Source organism: Microtus ochrogaster, chromosome 18 (assembly GCF_000317375.1).
Source record: "Microtus ochrogaster isolate Prairie Vole_2 chromosome 18, MicOch1.0, whole genome shotgun sequence".
NCBI lineage: Eukaryota > Metazoa > Chordata > Mammalia > Rodentia > Cricetidae > Microtus > Microtus ochrogaster.
Window position 1 is genome coordinate 6,839,345 of NC_022020.1, and position 17,725 is coordinate 6,857,069.

The window sequence follows — 17,725 nt, forward strand, 5'->3', positions numbered from 1 at the left end:
AAAAAAAAAATTCAGTCCCTTTAAAATAGCTAGCATCTTAAAATCCAAAGTCTTAAAATTCAAATCTCTCAATAGTGGGCTCCAGTTAAATACTTTCTTACTTCAAGAGGGAAAAATCAGGGCACAGCCACAATAAAATCAAAGCAAAACCAAATTTCAACCACCCAATGGCTGGGGTCCACTCATGATCTGAACTCTTCCACGGGTCTGGGTCACTTCTCCAGCTCCACCCTCCACAGCAAACACAGCTTGTCTGTGCTCTCAGGAAACACTTCCCAGATTTCACCTCAGTGACGATAGTCTCTTCTTCACCACTAATTTCTCAACTTCAGACAACTAGCATTGAAGCTTGTTAATCACAGCTGATTCTTCAGTTTCAGCTATCAGAGCCAAAGAATCATAATTCAAAATAACAAATGACCCTGACAGACTTTAAACTTGCCTCTAAAACTTCACAAGCCAGGTTTCCATCCTCTGCACTGCTCTCAACATTCTCATCTTCCAAGTTCCCACAGAACATCCCACAGAGCTCTTAACACTCGATGATTCTTCTAGCCCAAAGTTCCAAAGTCCCTCCACAGTCCTCCTTGGAGCATCATCAAGACTGCCACAGCAACACCTCACTACACTAGTACCAATCTGTCAAATTGACACGCAGAGCCAGTCAGTACAGGGGGACATTACTACAGACACAAAGGAAATTCAGAGAATCATAAAAATATACTTTAAACTGTGTACTCTACAATAAGAGGAACACCCGTCCATTATTGCTAGAGTACAAACTTGTACAGCACTATGGAAACCAGTGCTGTAGTTTCTCAGGAAGCTAGGACTAGATCTACCGCAAGGTTCAGCAATATCATTCTAGATACTTGCTTATCCATGTTTATTGCTGCTATAATTCATAACAGCCAGAAACTGGAAACAACTTAGATATCTTTCAACAGAAGAATGGATAAAGAAAATGAAAATGTGGTACATTTAAACAATGGAATATTTTTCAGCTGTTAAAAAATGAAATTGTGAAATTCGCAGGTAAACAGTTGGAACTAAAACAACTATCCTTAGTGAGGTACAAACAACAACTATGTTGTGTATTCACTTATGTGGGGATGCTAACTATTAAGTCTCATTCAACGAACAGGCTACAATCCATAGAACCACAGAGGTTAAGTATAGGGTAATGGACTTGGTGGGGTGGATCTTTCTAGGAAGGATAAATTGAATAGACAGTTAATGGATGGAGGTAGGTGTAGAACAAGATGATCAAATAGGGAGGGGGAGGGAAGAGGGGAGTGAAGGAGGGAATACAGGAAAGAATAGCTAAATATAAGGGCCATTTGACGGGGTTGTATGAAAACCTAACAGTAGGACTTCTTAAAATATCCACATATATGAAAAAAATCTAAATGGAATCACCAAATAACAGGAGAGACAAAGCCCCAACTAGAATCTCTCATCAACAACTGAAACCTCTAATTTGGGGAATGGCTTACATCTAATCATGTTTCTTGCCTAAGGGGCCAGATGGACAACCCAGACCATCCAGGCTATTGCAAAACTATGGGATGCTCTTCACAAACTGATAGTAAGGCCTTACTGCTGAAGACAGCATCTAGACAACTCATGGAGAAACCGAGCTGGTGCGTACCTAGAGCCTTCACCCCTACTGACTAATGTTCATGGTACTGGAAGGCACTCTGCACACTGCCAGAGGAGAAAAGCAAACATCAAAAACAAATGACAGCACATGGGTGAGGATGTGGGGAAAGGGGAACAGTTATTCACTGCTGGTGTATAAACTGGATTAGACCTACCTCAAGATCCAGCTATATCACTCTTAGATACAGACCCCAAAATCATCCTTGTTTATTGCTGATCTAGTCATAGAGCCAGAATTTGAAACAGCCTAGGCGTGAGATAGTGTGAGAGAGAGATAAGTATGCAAAGTTGGGTGGGTAGGGAGGTGAGGAAAATGTGGGAGAAGTCAGGGAGAGTGAAGTGGGCTTAGACTATACTGCAATTAGCCTCCCAACATTTGGATTCGATTTCATATTTTCTGACATACAAACTGCATATTCTTGGGCAATTTTTTAATGCTATAGTTTTCTTATAGTTTAAGGGCTACGCTTTTAAACAATCATTTAATCTTTTCCCCTCAAAGTCAGTATGAACCAAAACAAAAAATTAGAAGCAGAAAATACTACTTGTTAACAACTAAAACTCCTGTACCAAATTTTAAAAACTTAATAGGATTATTCCCAATAAAAAGTATCATCGTCAGGGCTGGGGAGCTAGCACAATAACTCACCAGTACAAAGACCTAAATTCAATATCTAAAATGTTTGCAAAAGGCCAGAGAGGCATAAGACAGATGATTCCCAGGGATCCCTGGCTTTTCTGACCTACTGGGCAAGAACCAAATTTCCAGGTCAGTAAGAAATCCTCTTTCCAAAAGGTGGTGGCCAGTTCCTGGGGAACAACACCCCAGTCTTCCTCTGTCTTGCATATGCACTAGCATACATATGATCGTGCAGATACAAACAAAGTGAAAATACAACAATAAATACATCAAAAACTCTATTTAAAAAGTGGGGACTGGTGAGATGGAGCACAAGTCGGGTGACTGGAGTGTGATTCCTGGAGCCCAGCTGGATGTGGCGGCTCCTATCTGAAACCTCAGCACTCCAGTGGAATGCGAAGAGGTACAGAAGAGTCACGCAGAAGCCTGCAGATCAATTAGCCTGGAGTACAGAGAGCAGCAGAGAAACAACCTGTTCATCAAGGTAGAAGGTAAGAATCAATTCCCAAAAGATGTCCTGTGATCTCTACACACACAGCTGTACTCATGCACAAACATACATACAATACACACACACACACACACACACACAAATAAACAAGTAAATCTTAATTATTTTAAGAATTTTAGCTATACTTATTCCCAAGTCTATGTGTGCCAGCACATGGATCCTGAGAGGAAATCATCATCAGTTTGGTGGCCAGTATCTCTACCCACTGAGATTTCACTGGCCTCACATTTCCATTAAATATATTTTTAATAAGTATAATCAACAAGATCTTCAATGTTAATACTAAGGAAATATGCTTGAGTTCTGGGAAAGCTAAAGGAGTTGACACATGAGAAGCTTACCTCTCGTGACTGCTGAAGGCTGTTCTTAGGAACCCTAAAGCCATGAACCGAGTCGTCAAAGCATCTGATGGAGAAGAGGCAACTATCTGTGGGTTTCACCTGGATACAAAGAAGTCAAAAAACATTCACTCACTAAAAACCAAAGTCTCTGAAATTATCCATCACAAAAGTCAACATATTAACACAATGTAAGTACTATGAACACTCTCAAAAGCTGATAAAAATCAAAGAAGCAGATCACCTAGAAGACTCAGCACTGCAACTTATCCGTGCCAATCTGGCCATCACCTTAGTCACTCCAGGAAAGTACCCATGGTTCACTGGGTCTGCTGCATTAGGTTTACTTCCCAGTAAGTATAAATTAGGATGTACTTGAGCTGTACAACCTTCTACATAACAAAGCTCCAATTTCTTCATACCATTCTTGAATGATTTTTCTTTCTTTCTAGAAAATGTTTGTGCTGAGTATACAGGAGTAATTGGTAGGTAAGATTGATGAAGACATGGTAAAGGAGGTAAAAAGAACTAGAAATAATTTTTTTATTAAAAAATTAGAAATGGAGGGTATTTAAATATAAAGGAGGAACTTCTGTCCCAAGGCTCTACTACAGGAATGCCAGTAGAGAATACTATGAAACAATTCTGTAGACCTCCGCTGCTCACCCCACCCACAACAAAACTGGAATGGCAACAACCATCCACAGGCAAGAGAAAGGACACTCTTGGAAGCCCCAGTCAGAATCTATGGACCTCATGCCCATCACCCAAGGTGTTTCCCCTGCAGCCCACACAGGGAGATGAGCACTGCAAGGGCACAGTGGAGGCAGTCAGCTGTCTTTGAGAACTAAGAAGGCAAAGCCGGACAGCCAAAACCACCCAAGAGAGCAGGACGATCACTGAAGAAACAGTCTGGAGACCTAGCTAACCCTCTGTTCACATCACTAACCAACTATGAACACACGCACAGAACAGATTGAAAACAAATCACCAGACTAGATCAGTCTGAACCAAGACTCTGGTTTACACTTCAGAGTAAACCAAGAAAATGATTCAATAAAGACCATAACAGAATCCACTCTCCAGAACATTAAAATTCATTATACTAAGGATATCGTTGGAAGGGACCTAATAAGACAAATAAACAAAACCACTCAAAATGATTAAGTAAACTTCAAAGGTTGGCCAGGCAGGCGGTGGTGCACACCTTTAATCCAAGCACTTGGGAGGCAGAGGTAGGTGAATCTCTGATAGTTCAAGGCCAGCCTGCTCTATAGAGTGAGTTCCAGGACAGCCAGGGCTACACAGAGAAATCCTGTCTCAACAAACCAAAATAGTCAAAAACTGCTGGAATGGAAAAAGAACTAAAGTATAACCCACCCACAAGAGACAGATGGTTCAAAATAAATGGGTAACAAAAAGGCCAGGCTGGTCATATTAACATAAAACAAAATCAATTTCAAAATAAAATGTCAATTAGGAAATCATCATCAACAAGTCTGCAATCAGAAACAGTTACAGATATAAAACTCCACACACACAGAGATGACATCTTAATACTTCAGCCATTGATAAACCAGAGAAAATAAACAATGTGAATATCACATGACACAATTTATTGTTATAATATTTTACTTAAGAGTAGTGAAATAAATATTTTCTCTTTTTAAAGATTCATTTTATTTAATGTGTATCAATTTTATACATGTTTTGATATATATGCACCATATTGGTACAGTATCTGCAGAGGTCAGAAGAGGGTGCCGGATCCCCTGGCATTAAAGTCACAGATGGGTGTGACCCATCTACACAGGTGCTAGGAAATAACCAATATTCTCTGCAAAGGCAACAAAAGCTTTGAAGAGCAGAGCTGTGAGTACAAATGTACTACTACTACTACAGTCCATAAATGGAGCTATTGAACAAAGTCAGTATATCTGATAAAATGGAAATCATACAGTGTATATTCCAAATTAATGCAATTATTGATCAGGAACAAGAAACCCAAAAAGCTCGATTATTTGGGGGTTAAACATCACACTTCTAATTTTTAGAATTATTTACTGACTTTAAGCAGAAATCACAGAAGAAATTAGAAAATCTTTTAAATGACAATCATCACAACAGAAATTAGAAAATCTCTTCAATGATAATGAAAAGAACTACCAAAGCTAGTGGGGGTGAAACCAAAACAGCTACAAATACCAAAATGTGGTTTAAAACTGTTAGTACAGAAGTTCCGTCTCACTGCTTTAAGTTTCAACCTGAAGAAACTATGGGAGCATGCACAAGGTCCTAGGTTCAATCCCAGTTCTCAACAAAATCCCACCAAACTATGAGAAACCAAATTAAATCCAAGAAATTAAAGTTTGATTTTTTGTTTGTTTTAATTTTATATTTATGCCTCACATGGGGGTGCATGCTTATAATCCTAGCACTTGGGTGGTGGAGACTGAAAGATCAGGAGTTCCAAGTCAACTACCCTCCCTACACGTGAGCCCGAGCTGCATGAAGCAGCCTCCCTTTGGGTAGCACTCACAATGCTGAAAGGTGATCTGAGGCTGCTGGAAGTCGGCAAGCCCTGAGTGCAGCACTACTGACGGTCAGAAAAGACGTTCCCATAGCGACAGTGAAAAAATAATGACTGGGAATTCCATAAAATCTGCATGGATTTTCAACAATCTACAAACAGACAAAACAATCCTGTAAGTAATGAAGAAGTTTGAGGCCCAAAACTTCCTCAGTTTAAAACACACTGCAAAGCCACAGTGAGGAAAACTGTGATGATATGTGGGTACATGACACAACGCAGTAAGACAGACCTCATGTATCGTCAATGATTTTAAAAAGCATGCTGGGGGCGGAGGAGCATAACTGGACACCCACAGCAGAGAGTGAAGCTGAACTGTACTGTATGGCATGCCAAAAATCAAGTACATCAGCTCCTAGTGTCAAAAGTTGAACTATGAAATTGATGAAAGGAAATGTAAGGGATGGAAACTGTATGACGTGTGCCTGAAATGCTAACCCAGACATAGTATTGCTGTAGAAGTGACCAAGGTAAACAGGTAAATGAGACTGTCAAAATCTAAATCCTCTGTACATCAGAGGACATGATCACTCAAATGAAAAGATCTTTCAGAGCGGAAAAAAGACCACATCATTATGTGTACAAATATCTATTCAGAAAGAACACAGGACAAAACATCAAAAAGAAACAACTGAACTGAACACCAGGCAGAGGACTTAAGCAGATATTTCTCCAAAATTTGTTCACAGTTGTTCAAAATGCATTTAAATGATGCCAAACAGCACCAGGATGGGGAAAGGCAAATCCTAACTGTAATGAGATACCACAGTACACCCACCACAATGGCCACTAACCAAAACAACAGTAGGCAGCTTTGGTGAGATATGAAACCCTCCAGCATTACTGATAGGAAAATAAAGGGCCAAGCTATTCTGGTAGAGAGGGCTCCTCCAGATACCAAGCCTACAACCACCATGTAAACTAGCAGGTCTATTTTTAGGAATATATTCTCAAAGTAATTTCTACCCATGTTTATTACATCACTGTCCACTGACAGATGAATAATGAATAAATAAAATGTAGCAAGCAAACAGCAAGCAGGATGGTGCTAATAGCGTCTGCAGAGACAAAAAATGGGGAATACGCAATAAGCATAGTCTAGTCATGGGAGAAAATGTTCTAGAAGTCTGTTTCATAGCAAACTGAGTACAGTTAAAACTACTGAACCATGCACTGACAACAGTTAAAACAGGAATTTATAAGGTATGCTGTTTCTACAACTACAATTTTTTGTTTGTTTTGTTTTCTGAGACAGGACTTCTCTGTGGATCAACTCTAGCTGTCCTGAAACTCACTTTGCAGACCAGGCTGGCCTTGAACTCAAGGACATCCACCTGCCTCTGCCTCCTGAGTGCTGGGATTAAAGGTAAAAGAATGACATTCTATCAACATGTCACACTATGTTAAGTGAAAAAAGCCCATCACAAAAGGACAAACATGATTCCACTTATACATGGTAGCTGGAATGTCAAGTCCTTCGAAACAGAAGTATAGCAATGGACAGCAATAGCTGAGGGTGTAGAAGTCTGTATGCAATAGAGCATTAATGTGGGAACATGAAAAAACTCCTAGAGCCAGGTGCTATTCAAAATAGCAGAACAGTGCAGTATTCATTCATAATGCCACTGAACCACAGAATTTAAAATAGTTAATGTTAAGTTCTATATTATAGAAATTTTATTGTAATTTTTAAAGGTCGGTTAAGGATATCTATATAAGAGATCTCGATCAACCTAGGTGTCTATCCTAAGACACTAGAAACTGAACATAGTTTGATTTATTTATAGTATGAGTATTCAATGAGTCTCTTTAGCTTGTGCTGATATGGTTCACAGATGAAGCTGGAAGCAAACCATTGCATAAGAAATTAGAAGTTATAGAACTGGCAGAGGCAAACACAACAGAACCTAATCAACTCCACAGAAGTCAATGACATAAGTGTTAAAAATGAAAGGGGAGAAACTAACAAGTTTGTTTTGTGAAAAATGAAATAATAAAAAGATCCCAACAGGGTAAACACCTGAGTACAGAGCAGAAGAATCAAGAGTGGGAACGGAAGAGAACCAGCAGGATGGCACCAACAGAAGAGCAAAGGGCAAGGTCAGTAGTGTCCTGAAATTTCACAGGCCCACGGGTTGGAGTGGACAAGACGAGAGGACCTGTGAGTGGACCCGACTCAGTCACAGAGTATTCTGAACTCAGCCTGCAGCCTTCCAAGAGCACTGGCATGGGAGAGGCGAGGGATGTGCACCTAAGGGCAGATGAGCCGCTCTGCCCTGCTCCACTACTGGACTGAAGGATGCCTGTGCATCAGTAGACAGAGACAGCTCAGGCTCCTGGAGAGTAAGAGGAAACAACTGCAAGCGTACAAAGAACTTAAGAGTCCTGACATCAGCACGGGCTTTCAGGTTTATTGCAGCCTCAGAGATGCTTCCATCGTCCAGATTTTACCATGAAAAAGACACATGTGTATCGCCAATGTTTACCACTCTGTCTAGATGCTTACAGATCTGTTTCTAACACTACAATGGAAATAAACAGGATGATGGGGGGGGGGTGCACGTGCACAAACAGAGATTTTTTAACTTTGCTTATTCTTAAGTGTAAAAACACACATACACCCATGAATCTCCAGAGTTCTGCAATGATTATAGTCTGCACTAAGCAGTCTCCTCTTACCGTGCACACTGCCTGAGTCAGGTGCTTGCATCCCTGGCGGTAAGTATTATGGACTGCGTCAGACCTTCAAAAACAAAAATTAAATTAAGACAAAGAAAAAGAGCTAAATAAAAATTTTTAGTATTTGAAAATTTAAACTTTGAAATTAAGCACAAGAATACTTACTGTTTCCTATACCAGGAAAGAACTCCATGTTCTAACACTACCCAGAATAACTTCCAGCCAAAAAATCTTGAACTCTACAGGAAAATGATAAAGATTTTTCATGCTGATGCATCTGGATTCAAATATGTAAGTAACGAAGAGAATTAAGCTCAAACAGACACAGCCTGTCAGCTAGGAGGAGGACTTGACGATGAGCAGTGATGAAACTGAGCAATGATGAGAGCCCCTCACTACAGGGTACACTGCAGGGCACAAAAAGACGCCACACTGGTAAGGCCACAGTACACAGCTCTAGCAGGTCTGTTCAGAGCTATTTACAGAAAACGGCAGTTCTGGGCTTTGAGCACAATTCCCTCAAAGTTGTGAATGACTGTCTACAGAAAAGAATTAACCTAAATTCATTTTATATAATTACAAAATGCAAAATTTTCATATACAGGGACTGCTTACAGATCTAAACATAATACTAAGTGCTACCAGGGTTGACTCTAAAAAAACAACTAAATTCTAAAACACAGAAATGTTTACAACCAAGAAATGTCCTTCCTAGGACAATTCTGGAACTAATTTTCTGTGAAATACTCCATAATCTGATGTTTATAACAAAAAACAATATTACAATTACAACTTAATGAGAAAAAATATTTTCCTCTGCTACTCTCTGCTCAACTTACTTTAAAGTAGAGACAACCAGCCTAAATAAAGTGGTGATGCAATGAAAGGAAGCCTCTCGAAATGCAAGAGTATGAAAGTGGCTTCCAATATCAGATCCCAGGTCTCGATCATCTATAGAGAGCCTCCTCAACTTATGACTGGGTATGCCAATCGTGTCTTGAAAATACTATAACTAAAAGGGTGTGGTTCAGAGTGGAGAGCTTTCTGAGCCTGCACATGCAAGCTGTACACCACTGCAGGGTGGTAAAAACATACAACACGCTATGCAAAGTATCATGGCAACAAAGCACTGTGCAGTCTCGGTTGCTGCCTTCAAGGCCACATGGCTGACTGTGAACTGCAGCTCACCACCACTGACCAGTAGCACAAAAATGTCCTAGTACACTACCAGGCCAAGAAAAGATCAAAATTACAAATTATAGTATACTTGCTATCAATGCATATCCTTTTAATGGCACTAAAAGTCAAAACCTCATAAATCAGACTGGGGTACTATGAATGTAATTGGCCCCATAATCTTATAGTCCCATAATCTCATAGGGAGTGGCACTATTAGGAGGTGTGACCTTGTTGGAGGAAGGGTGTCACAGTGGGGGGCGGGTATGGAAGCTTCCTATACTTAGGATACCGTGCAGCAGACTCTCAGTTGATGTCCCGCTGCCTGCAAGATGAAGCAGTCTCAGCTCCAGCACCACCTCTGCCTGTGCACCACCATGCTCCCTGCCATGATAACTGACTGAACCTCTGAACTGTGAGTGAGCCCCCACTTAATTAAATGTTCTCTTTATAAGAGTTGCCGTGCTCATGGTGTCTCTTCACAGCAATCGAAACCCTAATAAAGACACAGACCATTGTCAGTCAGGGACATGCTGTATGTCTGAAATCACTGAAAAAGCAGTAAGAATCTTTGGAGCTCCCTACTTTAAGCCAGCAACGCTACCTTCCAGAGAGGACCTTCATATCGCCGCAGCGCTCTGTAGGGGACCTGCTGGAAACACATCTCATTAAAGACCATCGACAGAACGTAAGCATTCCTTCAATTTCCCCCTGAAAACTCACTGAATGAATTGACCAATACGCACCTTATTACCAACAAGAATATGCTTCATTTCAGTACCATGGGCAAGGTCAAGAGGTTTCTGATCTGTGTAAAATTCACAGGAAAAATCACTATGTCAACTACACAAAAAAAATCATATAACTCTACCATACAATATTTTTTCATGCTTTCAAAAACTCCTCACCACCGACAAAACCAAACTCACCTGCAGAAGTCACCCTCTTGGTTCCTTAAGGCCTCCTTTTAGATCAGAAAATTTAATTCTCCTCAGAACACTATGTACTGGTTCTGTGCCCAGTCAGGTTTTCTGACCTTAAATTACTATTTTTAGTTTTCTGACTGAATAACAAATTGCAACAAGCTTATCAGTTTAAAACAATACAGACCAACTGTCTCATAGTCGATTGGTTTAAGCTTTATATTTACTTGTTACCTTCTGGTTAGCTGTTTAATTCTTTTAAAAACAGCAAACACCTGGTATGTATTGGTCATATTATTATATTTGTTTCTATTTCTTTTCATAAAATTCTGTTATGTGCCAATTACCATTTTAAGATTGGTGATTTAGCAATGAACAACATAGAGGATGGCAATAAATTTATAATAAAAGAGACATAACAGGTAATACAGCATGGTGTGCTAATTTAATTAATGACAGATTTGACAGACAATAGCACCACTTCAGAAGGTGAGGGACTGATCCTGGATGACCTCTCTGAGACAGGGATGATTAGACTGAAAAGGATCTTATAAAGACACAGGTAACAGCTAATGCGACAGCCTTGAGGGAGGAACAAAACAGAAGACTAGAGAAATGGCAAGTCAGATGTCCACAAACCCACGATAAGTAAACTGTGTTTTCTACACGATGGATAGATTCTGGAGGGTTTTAAGACTAGGAATAATATGATCTGACTGATATTTAAATTCTTTAATTTAAACGTTTAAAAGTGTAAACTTTAGTTATTTCTTGATTTTCAGAAATTACAATATTAACTGATTGATCTATTATTGTTTATTCAGGTTTTAACAGCTCTACCAACATAGAAATTTGCATGCCATACAATTGTACACACTATACAATTCTAGCATAATAAATCACCTCCAATGGGCTGAGGTTGTTTAAGGAGTCCTCTTTTATTAACATCAAATATTTACCAAGGGAACGGTGGGGCAGCTCTCTGGAATGGCCCCAAGGTAACCAGGGGTGGGAAGAGATGAGAAGACAAGCATGGGTGTGACTTAAGAACTGCTGACTCAGCTGTGGCTGCTGGCATCCTCTTCATCAGGGAGGAGAAAACCCTTTTTAAATGTTCACTGAGAAATCAGTCATCAGTTCAGTGTTTCTACACAGCACCTAGAAAGATAACGGTCTGCCAATTTTGTATTTTCATCCGATCTGCAGGGCACTTTTGAGAAACTATCCTTCCCACAGAGGGAGACACGATAATATGATTTCCTTCATAGAATTCTGCCCTGATGCCAAAAATAAATTCTGAGCTGCTGCCAACTAGATGAAATCTCAGAGCCTCATCTCTGGACTCAGTGTCAAAGGGCCAAGCACACAAGAAGAATTCAATAAAGCACACTTAGAACTAATGGAGGAGGCTCCCTACCTATATGAACTTATAACCAGCGATTTCACAGGGAATGTGTGCATGCACGCATGTGTGCACGTGCATGTGTGAGAGTGTTATCAAAACAAAATAAAACATCTTTGTTCACTGATGGGAAAATTCAATAAAAATGTCATGTCTCTTCAAGTTAACTTGCATGGAAGGAAATTTCAGTTTAGTCCCAACAGTGCTTTAGCTAGGACCCTAAAAACCTTCCCACGTCCTATGCATCTGCACAGCACAGCAGGACCACGGTCAGCACTGAATGACCAGAAGAAAAGCACAAATGCATAAAAAGCATTCAAAACAAGGCTATCCCATCAGCAGCTTCCAATCTGCATGCTGCTAAAAAGGATGTACAAACCCCAAAGTCAACTATTTGAGGCAATTTTTTGGATATACACAGGTATCTCCAAAATGGTGAAAAATCTGAATGACCCAACACTAGCTTTTGCAATTTGTTCTACAAGCTGAAGTGGAACAGGGTAAAACTTGATTTTCTCCTTTCAGTCCAAGCAGAGCCACGTGTCCCTATTACAGTCTATCTAGTGCCATGTTTGAGAGTGTTTTGCTTGCGACTTTCTCATATAAAATGGCCCCCAACCATGCTGAAATGCTGGGCTGGGTTCCTAAGTGCAAGACTGTGCTGTGCCTTAAAGGGGAGACCTGAGTTAGAGATGCTGTGCTCAGGCTGAGGCACTGTTGGCCATGATCTAAGTGTTAATGGATTGGCAACACATATTACACAAGGTGATCTTACACAGTGACACTCATAAAACAAGGCTGTATACTGATCCCTGGATGAAAATGCCAGGATAATCTAACCCTAGGTTCTCCTAAAACAGCGGTTCAAAATTCTCTAATTCAGTATTGGTGGTAACCTTATGGAACATGAATCAATTGTACCTATCATTTCCCTGATGAAAGGATTACCTTGGTCAATACTGGTCTCATTTGGAGTAGGGAGTGCATTATTAGCTAAATCTTAAAGGAGAAGAAAATGTCACTCTTTTACATTTGTGAATGTTCATGTTTTAAAATAAGACAATTTAATTCATCAAAGGCTTTAACAAAATCATTTTAAATAGTACTGATTTCATTTTATAGAGTCAAAATGACCAAGGTTGACTTTCATCAGCATGCTCACCATTTTTGTTCTTCAGGTTGGGGTCAGCTCCACTTCTCAGGAGCTTCAAGGCACACTGTTTATGGGCCCGGTAAGCAGCACAGTGCAGGGGGGTGTTTCCTAACTGATCCACGCAGTTCACATTGGGAGGACTGGGCCTGCTGAGCTAACAAAGAAACACGTGATTATATACCAAAGAAAGGTTCAAGCAGAGCCTGCAAGACAGCGGAGTCCACAGGAGGAGCTCATGGGACAGCAGAGCCCACAGGAGGAGACCACGGGACAGCGGAGCCCATGGGACAGCGGAGCCCACGGGACAGTGGAGCCCACAGGAGGAGCCCACGGGACAGCGGAGCCCACAGGAGGAGCCCATGGGACAGCGGAGCCCATGGGGCAGCGGAGCCCACAGGAGGAGCCCACAGGAGGAGCCCAAGGGACAGCGGAGCCCACAGGAGGAGCCCACGGGACAGTGGAGCCCACAGGAGGAGCCCACGGGACAGCAGAGCCATGGGACAGCAGAGCCCACGGGACAGCAGAGCTCTCACGCAATTAGACTCTGCCCCTTTGGCCCACTCCTCAGCCTGCCGTGCTTGTCCTCAGGAGCCAGGAGATCTGAGGTCTGTCCTGGCACCATACATGACAGCAGCGCCAGCCACCTACCCTCACATTAAGATTCACAGTGGTGCTGCATGCCTTTAATCCCAGCACACAGAGGCAGAGGTAGGCATATTTGTGAGTTTGAGGCCAGTATGGTCTACAGATCAAGTTCCAGGACAGCCAGGACTACACAGAGAAACTGTGTCTCAAAAAAAACAAAAACAACAACAAAAAAGGTTTCACTAACATGCTTGCCGTCTTGTGACAGCAAAACTATAAATCAGGCACCCACCAACAGTCCCCAAGATGAGTCCAATTCAGAGATGCTAGAAGCAGAAATGTCAAGGTTCCCACCTCACTGCGCTAGCAAGCTCTATATAGTCTCCGTTTCACAAAACCCTGAAAACGCTGCAGGCACTATACTTAGAAACCGAAGAAGTGTTTTTGAGGGGACTGAAATAACTTTAAAGCAAATGGCAATGCTTTAGTCTTGAATTCAGAACAAATTTAGAGTCTCCTTATCTAATGAGACCATGCAGGAAGTAAAAACGGGAAAGTAGGTCTCAGAAGAACAGAGAAGCTGTCAGCTTGGTCAGTTTGTCTGAGTACTAATCCAACACTGTCCCTTCCAGGTAAGCTGCTCTTCTTGAAGGACAATGCGCTTTCAGAATTTACTGCTCATCAAAATGAGAAAACTTTCTGCTTGAGAGCACCTATTTTTTTCAAATTTATATGGGCTTAATCTGAAAAAAATTAATTTTCTTTACCTTAGCTATTTGCTATGAGAAACTGGGTTCTTAAACATCAGGTTTTTGGTTGGGGAAGAGGAAATAAATCAAAAATTCAGAGATCCATCAGCAGGTAAAGCTCCTAAACTATTCCCTGGCTTAGCTGCCAGGCGAGTGTATATGTGTCACACTTCTCCTGTGACGATAAGAAATTTCCTCCCACAGTGACTCGATTATGAATATAACATTTAAGGAAAACCCCTAACATATAAAAATAATGCTTCTTGTTACCAGAGCTGATACTTCGACTGTTCTCCCTTCTCTTGCTGCTTCTAAAAGCAATTCTTCAAGCTTCCTTTGTTGAGTCTTTTCCACAGCTGCAAGGAAAAAAAGGTCTTACTCTACAGTTAGTGCAATCCTATTGAAAAGTTCTTTACAGAGGTAAAGATAAAGTCATCATATTATAAAGAGGGCAGTTAAGAGGCTGCTCTTGCAGAGGACCTGAGCTGGGTGTCTGCTGTGGAATATTTGTACACTGTGGGGAAGGTGTACTGCTGTGATTGGTGTAATAAAACTTGAATAGCCAATAACAAGCAGGCGGTATAGGTGGTATTTCCAGGGAAAGAAAGGAAGAGGGGGAGGTAATTGAGGAGCAAAAGGGTCACCAGTGAGACTGTGAAGAAGCAGAACGTGCAGGAGGAGACGTTGACAGTCACAAGTCATATGGCAGGACATAGATTAATAGGAGAGGTTAACAGTCACGAGCCACATGGCAGGACGCAGATGAATAGAAATGGGTTAATTTAAATTACAGGAACTAGTTAGGAACAAGCCTAAGCTACAGGCTGAGCTCTCATCATTAGTAAGAAGTCTTCATGTCTTTATTTGGGAGTGAGATGGCAGCCCAAAGGAAAGTCTGACCATAGGTTCCCAGCACCCACTTAGGCAGCTTACAACCACCTATAACTTGAGCTCCAGGGGATCTGACACCCTCTTCTGGCTTCTGCAGGTATACAACATACACACATGGAATTCATGTACAAAGATATACACAAAAATCCATAAATAAAATTACTTAACAAAGGTGCATAAAGAATAAGTTCATCACAGTGTGGAAAATACAAGTGTTTTGAACTGAATTTCAAATGCATTTAGATTTGGGAGTTCTGCTTTTCATTTCCAGTGAGCTCCATTTTCTTCAATTTTAGGTGAAATTATAATTTCAATTCAAAGGACATTATGGATTCACTCATTTATAACACTTAGCAAACAATTATGAACTTTTGATGATCAAAATACTACTATATACTACTATATCTATCAGGGAAAGAAGATGAATGGGGTTTGTAATTTCTACAAATCTTATGAAGGGAAAGTAGTAAGAAGAAATAGCAATTGGTAGTAAGATGTACAAATCAAATAAGTATTTGTTTATTTTATAAGAATCCAAATTACTTACATAATTCTACAAAAAAGCATGAGTTGTATTTCTATGTAACAGAAGCACTCTTTTGTAACCACTAAGATAGGTGTTACTTTATAAATTACAGAGCAGAAGGCGAGCAGTGGTGGCACAGGCCTTTAACCCCAGCACTAGGGAGGCAGAGACAGGCAGATCTCTGTTAATTTGAGGTCAGCCTGGTTTACAGAGTTAGCTCCAGGACAGGCAAGGCTACGCCAAAAAAAAAAAAATCTTAAAAAACAATAGCTAGATAGACAGACAGACAAATAACAAGGCAGGTATGCAGAGGTAAGGAAGGCCACAGAGTGGAGGGCTAGGACTTTCCAGGCTGCTGTCTCTGATGTTAGTTCTGAAATCCTATATGCAGAGGAGCGGCTGCAATGTGATGAGAGTGGACTGTATCAACAAGCTCTCATCTGCCCAGACTTGTACTGTTTACAAAGGAGGAGGCAGTGGCTGCTGCCACTGTTTCAGGCTGAAAGTTTAGCTCAGTGGTAAAGAACTTGCATATCATATACAAAGTCCTAGGTTAAATCCTTAGCATTGCAAAACAAGGGCCTATAAATGTCTTTTTAGACAAGTATTGTGGTATACTCCTGTAACTCCAACACATGGGACACAGATGCAAAAGGATCAGGAATTCAACGTTACCCTCTGCTATATAGCCAGTTTAAAGCCAACTTAGACCATATGAGACCTGGTTTCAAAATAACAACAACCAAGAAGCAAGTTCATGCAAATACTTGGCAATCCAGCTTAACATGTATACACAAAGGTCAGAAGAGTCATTCCTTAACAGTCCTCCTGGCTAAGGAAGGCTTCCTAGTATTCTCTTCTCCTGGGCAGAGAAGACAATGAGGAGCCAGGTAACTGGAGAAAGGGATGTTTATTAAGAGCTAGTCACTACTGTGTGCTGTTACTCAAAACACATTTAAACAAACACATACACTGCATAGGAATGGCTGGAACTAATAACTAACTACAGTTACACATATCATCTTCAACATCATATTTTTATTCCCAAGCACTATCTATCATCTATCTAGCTATCTATTGTTTTTCAAGACAGGGTTTGAAGACATCTATCTATCATCTGTCTATCTATCATCTATCTGTCTGTCTATCTCTGTTTCTCTCTCTCCACATAGACTCTTGGCGGCTTCTTCTGTGGTTGGCATTGCTCTGTCCACTCTTTCCTCTCACTCTCCCTCTGAGTACCCTGAGAGCATTCCCTTCAGTCCTGTGCATGACACACTTAGCATTACCCTCCGGGAAGCAGGATACTCATCCGCACCCTTGATTATCCCAACCATTTATGAGTGTCTGGCATAAAGTGTATCTGCCTAACAGCAATCAGGTGGTGCACAGCCATACTCCTGACTTTAAAAAGGGAAAAAATGGGGGCTGGAGAGATGGCTCAAAGTTAAGAGCAGTGACTGCTCTTCTGGACGTCCTGAGTTCCAGTTCCACAACCACATGATAGCTCACAACCATGTGTAGTGAGATCTGGTACCCTCTTCTGGAAGGCATGCATGCAGGCAGAACACTGTATACATAACAGAAAAATCTTTTTATAAAATGAAAAAATGGAATAAACTAGTACTCATTTCTGCTATTTCAAGGTTCACAACTGAGGAAAAACGGGCAAGGATTCAGAAATGTCCCTGGGCATTTCCTGTCCTGTGTTTATTCATGGTACACAAAGAAGACTGCTGACTCAGCCAATGAAAAGCAACTGCTCCTGTTTAGGGCAGAGGCCCCCCGAACTGCTCTTTTCATGTGCTCTTTAGATAGACGTTTCAGTTATGGGAACAGTGACCTCAATGTTAGGAATGTTTTCCTCGCTGAATGCTTGTTTTGACTTTTTTTTTTTTTT

General features: G+C 40.9%; 1 protein-coding gene across 1 annotated transcript in view; it reads right to left on the reverse strand.

Moving 5' to 3' along the window:
• Osbpl1a (oxysterol binding protein like 1A) overlaps positions 1–17,725 on the reverse strand; it is a 196,079-nt gene that overhangs the window by 138,485 nt on the left and 39,869 nt on the right. Inside the window, exons 6-12 of the mRNA XM_005355774.3 lie at positions 14,679–14,764; positions 13,084–13,228; positions 10,343–10,404; positions 10,201–10,245; positions 8,586–8,659; positions 8,421–8,484; positions 3,155–3,253 (exon numbers count right to left, since the gene is read on the reverse strand). Coding sequence (XP_005355831.1) covers positions 3,155–3,253; positions 8,421–8,484; positions 8,586–8,659; positions 10,201–10,245; positions 10,343–10,404; positions 13,084–13,228; positions 14,679–14,764 — 575 coding nt within the window. The remainder of the gene's footprint in view (positions 1–3,154; positions 3,254–8,420; positions 8,485–8,585; positions 8,660–10,200; positions 10,246–10,342; positions 10,405–13,083; positions 13,229–14,678; positions 14,765–17,725) is intronic.